The 18,272-nt window shown below is 44.6% G+C and overlaps 1 protein-coding gene across 8 annotated transcripts in view; it reads right to left on the reverse strand.

The window, feature by feature from the left end:
- The window catches only part of LOC118369425 (calcium-activated potassium channel subunit alpha-1), a 388,748-nt gene extending 371,070 nt beyond the window's left edge, over window positions 1-17,678 (reverse strand). For 6 of the 8 annotated variants that reach the window (XM_052498740.1, XM_052498739.1, XM_052498737.1 and 3 more), the window contains exon 1: window positions 16,542-17,677. In XM_052498740.1, the coding sequence (XP_052354700.1) occupies window positions 16,542-16,829 (288 nt within the window). In that variant the 5' untranslated portion in view covers window positions 16,830-17,677. Of the gene's footprint in view, window positions 1-16,541 lie in introns of all 8 variants that reach the window. The other 2 variants (XM_052498738.1, XM_052498744.1) reach the window with 1 other exon arrangement.
- Between the last annotated feature and the right edge of the window lie 594 nt (window positions 17,679-18,272).

Here is an 18,272-nt window from a genome sequence, read left to right on the forward strand (position 1 = left end):
TTCTGCACACAATTAGATAAATAAGCTATTTGTACATATGGAACATTTCTGGGATCTTTTATTTCAGCTCATGAAACATGGAACCAACACTTTACATGTTGAATTTATATTTTTGTTCAGTATACAGTACCAGTCAAAAGTTTGGACACACCTACTCATTCCAGGGTGGTATACAGAATATAGTCATCTTTGGTAAAAGACCAATTACATATTATGGCAAGAACAGCTCAAAATAATAAATCATTACTTTAAGACATGATGGTCAGTCAATCTGAAAAATGTCAAGAACTTTGAAAGTTTTCAAGTGCAGGCACAAAAATGATCAAGCGCAATGATGAAACTGGCTCTCATCAGGACCGCCACAGGAAAGGAAGACCCAGAGTAGTGCTTTGCGGTCTGAGGCCGAGCAGTTGCCATACCAGGCAGCGATGCAACCAGTCAGAATGCTCTCGATGGTGCAGTTGTAGAACCTTTTGAGGATCTGAGGACCCATGACAAATCTTTTCAGTCTCCTGAAGGGGTATAGGTTTTTGCCCGCTTCACAACTGTCTTGGTGTGCTTGGACCATGTTAGTTTGTTGGTGATTTGGACATCAAGAAGCTTGAAGCCCTCAACCTGCGCAACTGCAGCCCCGTCAATGAGAATGGGGGCGTGCTCTGTCCTCTTTTTTCCCTGTAGTCCACAATCATCTCCTTCTTGATCACGTTAAGGGAGAGGTTTTTGTCCTGGCACCACACGGCCAGGTCTCTGACCTCCTCCTATAGGCTGTCTCGTTGTTGTCGGTGATCAGACCTACCACTGTTGTATCATCGGCAAATTTAATGATGTGTTGGAGTTGTGCCTGGCCGTGCAGTCATGAGTGAACAGGGAGTACAGGAGGGGGCTGAACACACACCCCTGAGGGGCCCCTGTGTTGAGGATCATTGTGGCGGATGTGCCCGTCAGGAAGTCCAGGATCCAGTTGCAGAAAGAGGTGTTTAGTCCCAGGGTCCTTAACTTATTGATGAGCTTTGAAGGCACTATGGTGTTGAACGCTGAGCTGTTGTCATTGAATAGCATTCGCATATAGGTGTTCCGTTTGTCCAGGTGGGAAAGGGCAATGTGGAGTGCAATAAAGATTGCATCATTTGTGTATCTATTGTCGCGGTATGCAAATTGGAGTGGGTCTAGCATTTCTGGGATGATGGTGTTGATGTGAGCCATGACTAGCCTTTCAAAGCACTTCATGGCAACAGAAGTGAGCGCTACAGGTCGGTAGTCATTTAGACAGGTTACCTTAGTGTTCTTGGGCACAGGCACTATGGTGGTCTGCTTAAAACGTGTGGGTATTACAGACTCGGACAGGTTGAAAATGTCAGTGAAGGCACTTACTCAGCGCATGCTCGGAGTAAATAATTGTTAAATTAAATCCTGATGAAGGAACACTTTTTTTCAATGTACACATACTGCACTGGCTCAGTGCATCTGGGAAGGTCCCAAACCTGGGAAGGTCCAATCACGTGCATTATTTAAATCACTTCACGAAACTCAGCCAATCAAAGCGAATGTTTACACTGCCTATTAGGGGACTGAAGTCAGAGAGAGAGACAGAGAGAGAAGCAAAAGCGAGAGGAGAAATTATAGAATGGCGTGGGCAAAAGTCAGGAAAGTCGATACAGAAAATCGACCTTTCAAAAGGAGTGGACAGACAAATATGCCTTTATCCTTCCCGCAGCGAGTGTCAAACCACTCTGCCTGATGTTCAGAGACCATAGCTCTAATAAAAAGTGCCAACGTGAAGCGCCACTACGACACAAAGCACAGATCTTTTGAGCAAACATATCCACATCAGTCTGAGGTGAGGGCACGCAAAATACAACTAACTCAAAGCCCAGTATGATCGATCCACCAGAGTCCTCTCCCATGCATTCACTGCCCAAGAACGTGCAAACAAGTGTTCACCAAAAAAATAGCTTGGATTTTGGGTCAACACCAAAAGCCATTTACTGAAGGGGGGGGTGGAGCTCATGAATGCGGTTGCTGAAACTTTACTTGACGGTAACCAAAAATACGAGCTGTGTGAAAAGATCAAGCAAAACCCAATGTCACGTACAACAAGAGCAAGAAAGAGTGAAATTACTAACTGAGGATGTTATAACACAGCGTGATGAAGCTATTCGGAGTGCACCATGCAGAGCGTTAGCTGTTGATGAACCTACATCATGATGTGAGTGATAATGCCCAACTTCTGGTGTGTTAGATTTTACCACACAGAGAAGAAGGAATTCTGTGAAGAACTGTTAGGTGTAACATATAAAAGAGGAAAGGACATATACATGGTCATAAAGGAGATGATGAGAAAGAGGGGGATAGATCTAAAACAAGTGGTCTCTATCACCTCAGATGGGGCCCCTGCCATGACAGGAAGAGAGAGAGGAGCTGTGGCACAGGTGACAACCCTGATCTCACAGCTAACCACTGCATCATTCATCAGTCGTATGCGGAAGTGATGAATACAATGATGAAACTCAACTTTCTCAGGGCATCTTCATCTCATCAACATCGCCTGCTGAGAGAATTCCTGAAAGTAGTTGAGGCAAATGCAAATGACCTACTGCTGCACAACAACGTAAGATGGCTCAGTGAAGGCAGGGTGTTGGAACGCTTTTGGTCCATTCGAAAGGAAATAACAGCATTCCTTGTACAGCTCAGGAGTCAGAAGGCAACACAGTTTTCTATTTTTTTGCAAGACGAGAGAAAAATGGATACTGTTGCTTTTTTGGTAGACATCACACCTTAATGAGCTCATCGTAATGTTTGGAGGAAAAAGGTGGAGGCTTGCAAGCCAAAGGACACCATCCCAACCGTGACGCACGGGGGTGGCAGCATCATGTTGTGGGGGTGCTTTGCTGCAGGAGGGACTGGTGCACTTCACAAAATAGATGGCTTCATGAAGGAGGAAAATGATGTGGATATATTGAAGCAACATCTCAAGACATCAGTCAGGAAGTTAAAGCTTGGTCACAAATGGAACTTCCAAATGGACAATTTTTTATTTTTTTATTTTACCTTTATTTAACTAGGCAAGTCAGTTAAGAACAAATTCTTATTTTCAATGACAGCCTAGGAACAGTGGGTTAACTGCCTGTTCAGGGGCAGAACGACAGATTTGTACCTTGTCAGCTCGGGGATTTGAACTTGCAACCTTCCGGTTACTAACCACTAGGCTACCCTGCCGCCCCAATGACCCCAAGCATACTTCCAAAGTTGTGGCAAAATGGCTCAAGGACAACAAAGTCAAGTGGCCGTCACAAAGCCCTGACCTCAATCCTGTAGAACATTTGTGGGCAGAACTGAAAAAGTGTGTGCGAGCAAGGAGGTCTACAAACTTGACTCAGTTACACCAGCTCTGTCAGGAGGAATGGGACAAAATTCATCCAACTTATTGTGGGAAGCTTGTGGAAGTTAAACAATTTAAAGGCAATGCTACCAGTGTATGTAAACTTCTGACCCACTGGAAATGTAATGACATTTCACATTCTTAAAATAAAGTGGTGATTCTAACTGACCTAATACAGGGAATTTTTACTAGGATTAAATGTCAGGAACTGTGAAAAACTTAATTTAAATTTATTTGGCTAAGTTGTATGTAATCTTCAACTATACATCTGTGCATGAGAATGGCACCAACTCCATTCCAGCCAAGGTTCAAATGACTGGCAGGGCAAGCAACAGCCCATTTCTCTCACTAAAGAAGACAGATGGAGAAGTGAAGTGGGAGAGAGTAGGAAAGATAAATATAAACCTGTGGTTTGTTATTTGTTAAAAAATCAAAGCACTTTTTTCAGAAACAGGCACAAATGTTTTGTGAAGATGCAGTCTTGTTTTACTTGAAATGAGAGCATTTGTGATAGGTGTACTTATATTTACGCTTAAGCCACATTTATTTTACCTCATGTTTAATGTGTCTGCATTGAAAATGTGCAATAAATATTGTTGAAATGTAGTACTTTGTTTATTAGCTACACATATACAAGAACTACATATGCCCCCAAATCATAGCGCACGTTAGACATTTTAAATGGTTTGGACCTTTGGGGGGAGAGAATGTTAGTCACTGGACATCTTTGAATTCTAATTGTGCACCCCTGGTTTAGCGCTTGAGGTCGTCACTTCATACACGTACTTGGGAGTATGGCTTGACAGTGCACTGTCCTTCTCTCAGTACATATCAAAGCTGCAGGCTAAAGTTAAATCTAGACTTAATCCCTCATCTTTCACCCCAGCTTCCAAACTAACCCTGATTCAGATGACCATCCTACCCATGCTAGATTATAGAGATTATGTAGATTGGCAGGTAAGGGTGTGCTCTCGAGCGGCTAGATGTTCTTTGCCATTCGGGCATCAGATTTGCCACCAATCCTCCTTATAGGACACATCACTGCACGCTATACTCCTCTGTAAACTGGTCATCTCTGTAAACCCGTCGCAAGGCCCACTGGATGATGCTTATTTTTAAAACCTTCTTAAGCCTCACTCCCCCCTATCTGAGATACCTATTACAGCCCTCATCCTCCACATACAACACCCATTCTGCCAGTCACATTCTGTTAAAGGTCCCCAAAGCACACAATGCCTGGGTCGCTCGTCTTTCAGTTCGCTGCAGCTAGCGACTGGAACGAGCTGCAACAAATACTCAAACTAGACAGTTCTCAATCTCTTCATTCGAAAACTCAAATCATGGACACTGTTACTGACAGTTGTGGCTGCTTTGTGTGATGTATTGTTGTTTCTACCTTCTTGCTGTTGTCTGTGGCCAATAATGTTTGTACCATGTTTTGTGCTGCTACCATGTTGTTGTTATGTTGTGGTGCTACCATGCTGAGTTGTCATGTGTTGCTGCCTTCCTATGTTGTTGTCTTACATGGAACCCAAACCGGCTGCACGCGTGCGCCATCGTGTATAAATGTATTTTGTCCCCCCTACACCAAATGCGATCACGACACGCAGGTTAAAATATCAAAACAAAACAATGAACCAATTATATTAATTTGGGGACAGGTCCAAAAGCATTCACCATTAATGGCAATTTAGCTAGCTAGCTTGCACTTGCTAGCTAATTCTTCCTATTTAGCTATCTTGCTGTTGCTAGCTAATTTGTCCTATTTAGCTAGCTTGCTGTTGCTAGCTAATTTGTCCTGGGATATAAATATTGAGTTATTTTGCCAGAAATGCACAAGGTCCTCTACTCCATCAATTAATCCACACAAAAAAAAGGTCAACCGAATCATTTCTAGTCATCTCTCCTCCTTCCAGGCCTTTTCTTCTCTGGACTTTATATTGCGATTGGCAACTTTCATAAGTTAGGTGCATTACCGCCACTGACCTCGTTCATTTTTCAGTCACCCTCGTGGGTATAACCAATGAGGAGATGGCACGTGGGTACCTGCTTCTATAAACCAATGAGGAGATGGGAGAGGCAGGACTTGCAGCGCGATCTGCGCCAGAAATAGAACTGACTCATTGGCGCGCGCGAGCAGTGTGGGTGCAATGATTAAATAATATAGATTTCTACATTTATTTTGGAACACTCACACGACGTGAGCAGTGTAGTCAGCCTGTTAGGTCTCCCTTTATGAAGTGTTGTCTCTCTTGTTGTGATGTGTGTTAAGTTCTGTATTTATAATGTATTTATTATTTATTTTAATCCCAGGCCCCGTCCCCGCAGGAGGCTTTTTGGTAGGCCGTCGTTGTAAATAAGAATTTGTTAACTGACTTGCCTAGTTAAATAAAGGTCAAATAAAACATTTAAATAAACAGACCGGTGGAAATCTTTCCTTTTGTCTGATGAGTTCCAACCGCTTTGTTTTTGTGAGAACCAGAGTAGGGTCCCTGGGCATCTCTGCAGGTTCTCAGTATTCCATCTAGAACATCCCTGTAGGTTCTCAGTGTTAAATAACATCCCAGGATGAAGGTTCCACATAAAGGGTACTAAATGGCTACAATCTATAGAATCTATATAGTTCTGAGTGTGAGAGAATGAGCATACTCCCAGGCAGTCCACTCTCTCAGCCATGCCTTATGACATCCCATCTATAGAGCAGTGAACAACTAAGCAGGCCTGGCCTGCAGAAGAAGACATTCTATTAAGTGGTATTGGGAGAATTAAAGACAGCTTTCTAATAGGCCGCTATTAGAGAGATGATTTAGCTTTCAGGATTACAGCCTTAATGGATAGGCTCATTATGAGCAATGATAGAAACAAGCAACATTGGTTGCATCGTTAATGAATTATCTTTGGAAAACACACGTGAACTTAATGCTGTACATGATGTGCTACCTAAAGGAATGCTGTACATGATGTGCTACCTAAAGGAATGCTGTACATGGTGTACTACCAAAAGGAATGCTGTACATGGTGTGCTACCAAAGGGAATGCTGTATATGGTGTGCTACGTAAAGGAATGCTGTACATGGTGTACTACCAAAAGGAATGCTGTACATGGTGTGCTCCCTAAAGGAATGCTGTACGTGGTGTGCTCCCTAAAGGAATGCTGTACGTGGTGTGCTCCCTAAAGGAATGCTGTACGTGGTGTGCTCCCTAAAGGAATGCTGTACGTGGTGTGCTCCCTAAAGGAATGCTGTACGTGGTGTGCTCCCTAAAGGAATGCTGTACATGGTGTGCTCCCTAAAGGAATGCTGTACGTGGTGTGCTCCCTAAAGGAATGCTGTACGTGGTGTGCTCCCTAAAGGAATGCTGAACATGGTGTGCTCCCAAAAGGAATGCTACGTAAAGGAATGATTCAGCATGTCAGAGCTCACACCAACCACCTTGTGAGAGATCAAGTACTGTGGAGAAAAATCCTGCATTGAAGATATGCTTTTCAAATCTAGAATGTACTTCAAAATGGCTGCCAATCCCCAGTTGGCCTCAGAACAGTTCATTATCCATCAGATTAAGATGAAGCTTTATTCACCCAAAGGGTTCCCATAGGGGGCAGGCAGGAAACTTAATAGCGTTGAAGCCATCGATCCGATTAATGCTTTGTCTTCTCTCAGTAGGCCGGAGCTGTTACGAAATAACACGGCTCTGATTTATCATTCATCTTTAATGAGTTCTGAGCAGTGAACCCGGTGCTAAGTGATCAGGATCATACACGCCGTCTACACATGGCCCTCAATACAATACAGTTCATACAGTTCATGTTACAAAGCCCCTCGACTCTTATTGCTCTTCCTCGTTTCACTCAGGTCTAGACACATCGTTTCAGCAAAGTGTCTGCAAGCTGGGTGGGCCACACCTAAGCAGACAGGTGAAGGAGCAACTGTTGGACCTCCTGGAATATCACTTCTCTCCGGCACCTAACAACTTTAATTGACAGCTGGTGTGTGGGCTCTGTGTAGCCACTTTGGAGAAGGTCAGAAGAAGTCGAGGTAAAAATCTATCTGTGCGGTGCGACTGTGCAGCGGTTAGCATCTACGCCACCCTAGCAGGCTGTCTGTCACCTGAGCACCCGCATAAACACTCCATCTCATCAGGCTAACAACACTTAGCTAACAGCAATCAGCTGGCTGGCTGCCAAACAAGATATAAGCGTATTAGCATGCTGGTCGCACTAGCAGCTAGCATTTCTGCCTTGCCATGAGGCTAACAATTAGCGAGTTAGCTGTTAGCATGTTGATGGGAGGCTAACAAAGTTTTTACATGACAGCCCATATGATAATTATTATTATTATTATTATATTATAATTTGTATGAGGGTTACATGGAGAAACTGTCAATTCTCATTCCTCTCAAAAAATGTAATTATGAATGTTGTCCAACATCATTATTTGGAAACAGCACATTGATTATATTTTTTCAATGGAAGAGTGATGTTGAACAGCGCCAGCAGTTCCATGCTTTTCTTAACTCTTGTTCTGATCACCCCAGATTCACTATGCAATCTGACATTGATGAATAAATGATTGCATTGGAGCAACTAGAGTGAAGCTTTTCCTTTTCTTTTTACATGACAGCCCAGCCTGCATGTTTGCCCTCTGGGTCTAGCTAGATACCCATCAGAGCCCTGTTGTCGTCACACAGCTAGTCTGATATCTGAGCAAACAGAGCCGAGGTGGCACCACTGAGATTCCTGAAGGTCACAGTCATGTCCTCTACACTGCCTGCCTGCCTCCCTCCCTCCTTCCCACCACCAATCCCTCCCGCTTTCTCTTTCTTCCTTCCTTCCTTCCTTCCTTTCTCTCTCACCCGCCCTATTTAACTCTCTTTCTCTGCATCACTGCACACAGCTCAAAGTACCAATTATGACGTTAAGCGCATTTTGATTTCTGCAGATCACTGGTTTGCTACCTTCCCTTCCTGGCTGCTAGGGGGTTGAGAATGGGGGAGGGAATGGGGAGACTGGGGGGCGCAGTGTGAGAGGATGATGGCTGGCTATGGCTTAGTAATAATAAGCAGCAGCACCAGAAGAGAGCAGCAGGCTATTGCTTTGCGTGTCCCAGCAGTGTCCGGTCACTGTGTTCCCGTGTGATAGCGGAGAGAACAGACAGGACATTTCCATAGGCACATTGATCCAACGAGACCAAACTGGCACTCAGGATGGCATTGTGCATAATATGTCTGTCTCAGCTAGTCAACTTGCATTCAGGGTTGATCTGTGCTGGCAGAATAGAGGAGCTTTTATTTAACAGTACACAAATATGCACACACACACAAACTAAGACTCACTCAAACAAACAGAACAATTAGCAGGAGATGCTTCTGAGAGGGTGAAAATGGGTCTCATATCCTATATCCTGACAGACCATGCAGAGTCCATCATTCCCCCTGTGATATTTAGAATGAGGCACTCTAGACAGTATCAGTAACCGACAATGGCGCTGCTATTGTGGCGAACACTGACAATACCAATACTAAATAAGCACATTCCACTGAAATGACCTCAAATCTCCATGTGATGGGGGATGTGACGGGGGATGTGACGGGGCATGTGACGGGGCATGTGACGGGGCATGTGACGGGGCATGTGATGGAGATGTGACGGGGATGTGACGGGGGATGTGACGGGGGATGTGACGGGGGGATGTGACGGGGGATGTGACGGGAGGATGTGATGGAGATGTGACGGGGGGATGTGACGGGAGATGTGATGGGATGTGACGGGGATGTGATGGAGATGTGACGGGGGATGTGACGGGGGATGTGATGGGGATGTGATGGAGATGTGACGGGGGATGTGATGGAGATGTGACGGGGATGTGATGGGGGATGTAATGGAGATGTGACGGGGGCGTGACGAGGGATGTGACGGGGGATGTGACGGGGATGTGACGGGGGATGTGACGGGGATGTGATGGGGATGTGACGGGGCATGTGACGACGGGGATGTGGCGAGGGTTGTGACGGGGATGTGACGGGGATGTGATGGAGATGTGACGGGGATGTGACGAGGGATGTGACGGGGCATGTGACGGGGCATGTGACGGGGATGTGGCGAGGGTTGTGACGGGGGATGTGACGGCGGATGTGATGGAGATGTGACGGGGGATGTGACGAGGGATGTGACGGGGGATGTGACAGGGGATATGAGCACCCTAAAACAATCCATGCCCTTTGTGTGGCCATAGTGCACCCTAAACAAAATCCATGCCCTTTGCTGCCCTCCATCCTAAATGCTGCCAGCTCCAAAGCATCTCACTCACACGGCTCTACATCAAGAAAATGGGTTTCTCAGACACATCGTAACTGCGCGCATCCTTATCCAATTCCAAGGTGCATAATAAAAACATTGGGATAACTGTCTATATTTACTTTGTCAGCCAACAAGATGAGTAGGCCTAATGAAGAGCAAAAGCATTAGCCTCGGTCAATCTACTGTCCCCCATAGTACAAAAGTTGACCTATTCTATTCTGAGCAAGAAATAAATATTCCAAACAGATCCAAAATTACTACAACCACTAGCATCAAAAAACAAATGCGCGGTGTGGCTGCCGCAACAGATCAGAACGTTTAGCTTAAAATGTTGATGAACTATTAGGCTTTTTCTTCACATTATAAGTGCAGCAATGTGCTCACAGCAGTAGGCTGTAAGCACGAATGTTCAAGCGTAAAACACCATTATCAAAAGTAACCACTAATACCATTATACATGTAATGCTTCTATTATAAAGGTGCTTTTTTATGGTGAAATTTATCTGATCCTAACCCAGGACATCAGAGCAGGAGAGAGGGGCATGTTATTCCCAGAGCAGGAGAGAGGGGCATGTTATTCCCAGAGCAGGAGAGAGGGGCATGTTATTCCCAGAGCAGGAGAGAGGGGCATGTGTGTCAGTGAGTAGAAACTTATCACGCCCTGGTTGGATGGCTGGGAGGCACGCTGCCTACTCCATTCCAGTATCAACAACACATGACACAACGCATCGAAGTCAACCACTGACAGCCTACTGTAGCAGCCAGGCCATAGGGAGGGACAACACATACAGTAGGCTACAGTGGACAGCAAAAGGTCAGGAAATTGTCCAGTACTCATTCACAGTTCAGATGAATGGACCACTGCACATTTTGAAAAGGCATGTGATATTTATTATGACCTTTTTAAAGTTATTTCTCAATTTTATTTCTCACTGCATTTATTGGTAAGGGTCAGGTGCTTGTTTTGTCACAAAATCTGAAATTAGGCGAACTATTAGAAGTTTACCAACCAGGAAATGGCGGAGAGATCACTGCATAGTGCCCCTTTAAAAACAAACAAACTGCAGCACCACCTCTCAGGCTGTCTCCCAATGTACTGCTGGCACTCTGCTCCCATTCCAGTGTGTGTGTCCTGGTCTAAACCTTGCATGGAGTCCCCAGACACCCAGTCTGGTCGTAGGAAGTACAAAGTAGGAAGTACAAGTCAGCAACACTGGGACACTAAGAGAAAATAATAGGTACCCCTGTATATAGCTTTAGAACTGCATTATCCTGTTTCTTCTCTCACATTTCACATGTTTTATTTCATATCAATATTACAACCTTCTTTCTCCATTGTTGGGAAAGAGCTCGCAAGTTAAGCATTTCACTGTACTTTATTGCACATGTGGATGTGACCAAAAAGCTTTAAAATGTTCCCCTGCAGTAAACACCTGCCTGAGTGAATGTGATAGGTGAGAGCCCTGAGTTGAGTGCCCATCCAGTGATCAGGAAGGGAGGGAGATGAGGTTAAAATAGATGGAGAGGAAGCCATTTAACAGTATTGGGACATGTCCCAGGGATGGTACAGAGAGGGGGTAAGGGCATGAAATGCAACACCACCTCACACACGCATCACCCCCCCGCAGCCATTAGTTTCCCCCTGATGCCCAGTATCCCCAGTGCCAGAGGCCCCCGCTGCCCTGAATCCCGTTACTAACACCATGCCAACGGAGCCGGCCTCGCCAGTCAGCTGAACACGGATCCGGTTTCCCTCCTTAATGCTCCCAACAAGCCTGTTCCCTCTGTGGCCAAGTGTCAAACCAACCCCTCCCCCCAAAGTCACCCCCGAGGACTAGCACCACTCTACCCTGCCTTCACCCTGAATATCTTTATACATTATATTGAGAAAGGCAGGTGATCCATCCAGAGACCCAGGTCAGGCATGGTTGCGTTAGAACCGCTCCCCAGGTACAAAGCCCTGTGTTTCAGCTGGGCTGCCTGGTTGGCTGGCTGGCCTGGGTGATGTGTTGACGCTGGTAATTCAAAGGGAATACAGGAAAGAGAAGCTGTTAGACCTATAGCTCTCCCTGGCATAATCCTAACTTCAGATGCAGGAAACTGCAACTCAAATCTTAGCGCGAATTTCCCATTGAGACCAATGCACGATTCAATGGTGAAGTAGTTTCACGCATGTTTCTCAAATTAGGTTTCTATCCTTTAATTACTCCTAACCAGAAGGGAAACACCATCTTCACGTTAACAAACATCATAATGCCCAGTTTCACATCCCCCAAAATCGGCTTACGGGGTTCAACACAATCTGTCATCTTCTAAAGAGGAAGCCTGTGTCAGAGGAAGGCCCAAAAAATGGTCCAAGACTCCAGTCACCCAAGTCATAGACAGTTCTCTCTGCTAACACACGGCAAGCGGTACCAGAGAGCCAAGTCTAGGTCCACATACATACTACTATAGGACAAAGTGGATATACACATACACACACAAAACATTTACATTTAAGTCATTTAGCAGACGCTCTTATCCAGAAAAGCATGTGAACACGCATTCAAATTAGTGGATTCAGCTATTTCAGCAACACACGTTGCTGATAAGTGTATAAAATCAAGCACACAGCCATGCAATCTCCATAAACAAACACTGGCAGTAGAATGGCCAGTACTGAAGACCTCAGTGACTTTCAACGTGGCTCCATCATAGGATGCCATCTTTCCAACAAGTCAGTTCCTCAAAATGTCTGCCCTGCTAGAGCTGCCCTGGTCAACTGTGTCGTGTCTGGACTATCATTAAATGTGAAGACCGCTATTTTATCAAATCTATTCCCTGTGTAATTATTATTACGTGATTTCACAAATCATGTAAACTTTTACTAGGAAGTTGGGGCACCACGGGAAAATGTTTATAGAGTCTCTATTTCCCGAAATGACTCTTCACATATTTTCATATCTTATCGATTAGTCTTCTATGAATGTATCATTATTACCTCATGAGTTCTCATTACTGAACGTCGCAAACCCTTGGATATCTGCATGAACCCTAAATGATGAATCATCGATATACAAATTGGCTTAATTATTTATTTACTAATTAACTAAATAACCACAGAAATACAGAAAACAAACAATAGATATTGGTTAATAACACAATGCATTGATATGTCCCTAGTGGGCTAAACCCATATGACGGCTTGGTAGATAATGGAAAGGGGTGGGGACAGATAAAAGAGTGGGAAAGACTAAATGGATTCACTACACACAGTTGATAATTAAATTAATTGAACTGCTAATCCTTTGCACATGAACGGCCGCTCATTCGAGAATAATTGCAACGTATATATTTACATCCGTATGTAATTGTCGTCTTCTCTGTTGGAATTGCTGGTCCGTATTGCCAGTCAGTTTATCAGAGAGTCTCTGGTTAACTTCCCCAGAAGTCAATGTCTTTCGTAGTTGTCACTTTCTCCGCAGCTCTGGATAGTGTCTGTTGTAATGGATACGCCAGGCGTGGCATAGAATAGATTATTCAGCGGACGTCGGTATTCTCGTACTAGACTCATGTAATTTCCAGCTGCAGACTAGTAATTCTACACCTATGATTTGCTCTTATTCTGTAGTGATCGATAGTCTCAGAGTTGAACCATTTCCAGCCGTGTAGCCAACACTACACTCTGTATGGTCTCCATGTTGTTCTTAACCATTTCACATGTTGCGTCAGCTGCATGTTTTCTAGTCTAATAGTCTATAGAATTCTAGCCATTCCAACGTGGGGACTCCGTCCCGGCGTTCTCTGACTTCATGTACATTTTTTAGGTAGTGGGTTTTATACTCTGTGGAAAAAGGGACGATTCCATGACACATGATGTCATGTCTGGCCTCACGGGGGCATGGTCACTGACTAGTTCAACTTTATATGAAAATCCATACTCAAATTTAGAAGGCTAACATCACATTACATCTTTTCACAAATAGTTCATATTTACTCATTCATTTTATCCAACATCTATATGTAAATCTGATCATTGAAAAGTGTAGACAAACAGAAATACAGTAATGTGGGTTTCCTGTCCTTCATGAGATCACCAAATGAAACACACTCGACATGACTGTTCCTTAAGTGTCCACAGACCACTCCCACATGATCAAAAATAGAAAATTCATTTCATTATTCAAACTTTTGATGTCCAAGGGTTTCTCTGTGTTCCACAGTTTACATTCCAATCTCCAACACTACAGAGCATAGGGGCAGCGTGTTTTATGACAGACCATAAAACAGCCGACTTCCCACTCCCAACCTGAACCTTCAGATCGTCACAGGAGAGTTAACAGCTCTAAGTGTTGTTATTGTGAAGTGGAAACGTCTAGGAGCAACAACAGCTCAGCCTGGGAAATGGTAGACCACAAACTCACAGAGTGGAACAGTGAAGTGCTGAAGCTTGTAAAATGTGTCTGTCCTAGGTTGCAACACTCACTACCGTGTTCCAAAGTTCCTCTGGAAGCAACGTCAGCACAATAACTGTTCGTCGGGAGCTTCTTGAAATTGTTTTCCATGGCCGAGCAGCCGCACACAAGCCTAAGATCACCATGTACAATGCCAAGCGTCGGCTGGAGTGGGGAAAAGCTAGCCGCCATTGGACTCTGGATCAGTGGAAATTAGTTATCTGGAGTGATGAATCACGCTTCATCATCGAGCAGTCCGAAGGACAAATCTGGGTTTGGCGGATGCCAGGAGAACGCTATCTGCCCCAATGCAGTGTCAACTGTAAAGTTTGGTGGAGGTGGAATAATGGTCTGGGGTTGTTTTCATGGTTCGGGCTAGGAAAATCTTAAAGCTATAGCATATGATGACATTCTAGACAATTCTGTGCTTCCAAATTTGTGGCAACAGTTTGCAGACGGACCTTTTCTGTTTCAGCATGACAATACCCCTGTGCACAAAGCTAGGTCCATACAGAAAAGGTTTGTCGAGATCGGTGTCGAAGAACTTGACTGGCCTGCACAGAGCCCTGACCTCAACCCCATTGAACACCTTTGGCATGAATTGGAATGCCGACTGCGAGCCAGGCCTAATCGCCCAACATCAGTGCCCAACCTCACCAATGGTCTTGTGGCTGAATGGAAGCAAGTCCCTGCAGCAATATCCCGACATCTAGTGGAGAGCCTTCCCAGAAGAGTGAAGGCTGTTATAGCAACAAAGGGGGTGGCAACTCTGTATTACACTGTACTTGTGCATGTGAAAAATAAAACTTGAAGTTGAAATTAAGGGATGGTGGAGGCTGGAGGATAGGAGGAGGGTGGATGGAAAGAGTGCCCTCTGCCTGTCCTGCTGTCATTCCTCTGATGCCCCTGGCTGTCACAATACAACACCCAACAGAGATGGGCGGAAAGGGGCCGTCCCCCCACCCTATGCCAGGAGGACTTTGCAGAGGGGCGGAAAGGGGCCGTCCCCCCACCCTATGCCAGAAGGACTTTGCAGAGGGGCAGAAAGGGTCCTCTTTCTCACTCTCGCAACCTTTTTTGGGGGGGTGCAATTTTAAAACTAATTTCTGGTAATTATACACATTTTGCAATGACTTAAGCCATGTTCATATGATATCTGAGTGAGAGTGACTAACAAAATCAATGGGGGTCCCTGGAGGTCAGTGTCCCTGGACACTTATATAACTGGCAAGACTAACTTACTGTAAATTGAAAATGTTAGTGACTGTCAGTGACTGACATAAGAGGAAAATGCCTGATGCACCAAATGTATAAATTGCATGTTATTATATTATGCTCCCAGTAAGTTGAGACCGACTGACTTCCTAAAACAGTTTTTTTTTAACCGACAGCATCATCTGTGCAGACTGGAGAAAACAATGAAATGCTCTTGGAGTTGCAGCGGTGTATTACGTGTGCAATTTGATTTGATCTGTGAGGTGCCCACCTCGGAGGTCTAGAACTATCCAGCTAAACCAACAAGAGGACCACTTGTGCCCTATACAACACTGAGTGATAGCAAACTGAAGCAGCCGTTTACCCACAGGTGATTCATACATGATTCATTCTTTATGTGGGCCACCCCTAGCCTACTGTTGCACTGGAACAAACCAACTAGGCAGGCAGCACAGCAGGGGCATCCATACAGTCTATTTTCAGATCAGCCATCCAGGTTACATTCATCAAGCAACAACACCGGCATTTCACAGACACAGAATACTGAAATATACCAATAATTGATTCTACTGAAATATACTAAGTATTAACTCTACTGAAAAACATGTAATAACTGGTTTCCCAGGGGCCTGGAATATTACCATAAAATAAGATAAAATAGAGAATTTTGCAGCCTATATTAGGTGTACTCCCCTACCACATAGACTGGCCTGTTATTGTATGTTGGTGAAAGTTTTCTAGCTCTAGGGTAGTTGACAGCTCCTCAGCCATCCCACTGGGAAAACACTGGTTGCATCAACGTTGTATCCACATCATTTCAACAATGTGGAAAACTTCAACTATTATTTTCACCCTACCTTTAACCTAAATCCAATAACATGTTTTGTTGATTTTACGTTGAATAAACGTTAGTTGACAACTCAACCAAATGTAAATCAACACTATAAGTTGATGGTGAGTCACTATCCCAGTGAAGGCTAATGCAACAACACGAATTGGACTCCAAGTCAATATGCCATGGTAAATCAACCACCCCAGCCCAGGCCGGAGAGCTTTTATAAACAATAGATGACAACGTCGGGTCATAAGGTGGACAGTAAAATGTGTCAAGACAGACAGTGGCGTAATATCTATCACCGTAAATGTGACATTATGCACAACTTGCCATTATAATATGAGCGCCACATCAATAACAAACCGTTGAGGTGTTTGTCATTACCTTCTTTTTGATGTTACAGTGGCAGCAGACGGTCCACAGGTATTTGAGGGTCCTCCACAGGAGAATGATGAAGAGACCCCCGAAAAACGTGACCATGGAGGAGGCGAGGAATGCCCACCACATGCGCTGGCCATTGTTGTCGCAGGGCACGTCTGGCGAGAAGGGGATGATCACGTCCATCTTGGACATAGAGATCGAGGAGTCCGGATTTTTGTTAAAATAGTTATTTCTACTCATCATAGAGTTGCCGCTTCCATGGGTAACGGTGGCGTCCGCCTCAGCTAGCATCTAGGAGCCTTGGAAAGCCTATGCCAGCGTCCCCAGCCCCACTCACCAGCCATATTGCTTTAGAAAAACTATGCGTTGTATATTCTCACCCGCACTTAATTAATTGTATGTTTATTTCAATCTATTTCAGATTTCCACGACAGTCGAAAACGCAACACGCACTAACTGGACCGAAATAGCCGGTCGGTGTCCATTCGCGAGAGGCATTTAAATCCGCAGTAATGACAAACGTTGAGCGCTTTTCATTTTGAGAGCTTTTCCGAGTTTTTCAGGACCAATGCCATGGCAAAGATGGTCTGTCTCATCTAGCAGCCGTCGAGGCTGCCAATGATGTTTCAGATTATGATAGGCGCAGCGACATTGAAAAAGGGCTGTTTTCTTCAAACAGTTTCTGTCCGATCTCTCAAGTCGTCTTCCATCCAGGGATTCGGTCGATTAACAGCGGAAAATTGATTTCACTTTTCTAAACACCAATTTAATCGATAGCTTCTGCCATTCAAAAACCATCAGTCTATTTCAAGTCCCCAAACTGTTGCCACGATGCGAAAACACAAACGACATCATCTAGCGGAGTGTTCGCTTTCTGACATATAAACGCTCGGGTGATGTCGCCTTCGCAACTGACTGTCCCCATTCCTTCCCCTTGATCCAGCCCAGGGTCGCGCAGATCGGCCAGTTGATAGTGCCTGTCAGAGCCGCTCGCTCCACTGAAAGCTAGAGAGATTTACAGGTCGGAGGGGCGGTGCGTAGCTCAAAGATGGTCAGAAAGCAGTAATACCGCCAAGCGCTGGTGTTTATACCAAGTGCCAGCCACTTGTCTCAGTCAGTTCCTATTGTGCTTTCAAGACCACTGAGAACTCGGGAAAAAAAATAGATAAAGTCATGACGTCGTGACGTCAGGTCGGAAAGTCGGAGATCTAGAAGGAGCCACCGAGTTTCCGATTTGGAATTCGGAGTTGGATGACCGTTCAAAAAAAGAAAAACCCCAGTCGCAGCTTGTTTTTACCGAGTTCTCAGGGGTTTTGAACGCGGCATTGGGCAATACATTGCGCTCTTTCGGCGTAATGTATTCACGTTGAAAGTGACACATGTCTCTGAGCTACATATGTGACTGTAATGTTCATTTGAACAGCAGCCGAAAATATCTCGTACTGTGATGCAGCAGCAACTTCGGTTTGAAATGCCAAGGCTTCCATTTTAGGACAGTTATTAGATTAGCCACGTATGATTCCATCGAGTTCATACAACACAGCAGTTGTCCCCATTTTAATTCTCAGAACTGAACCTGATGATAGGAGTTTCCCTTGCTACACAGGCCTCTGTCACTATAATTATATTTTCTCATTTTCTCTTATCTGTAACTGACATTGGCTTATTTTCATCTTCATTCGAAGGAGGATCCTTCAATCATTCACCATAATGTGTTTCCAGTTGCCAAAGCCC

Source organism: Oncorhynchus keta, chromosome 36 (genome assembly GCF_023373465.1).
Source record: "Oncorhynchus keta strain PuntledgeMale-10-30-2019 chromosome 36, Oket_V2, whole genome shotgun sequence".
NCBI classification, from domain to species: Eukaryota; Metazoa; Chordata; class Actinopteri; order Salmoniformes; family Salmonidae; genus Oncorhynchus; species Oncorhynchus keta.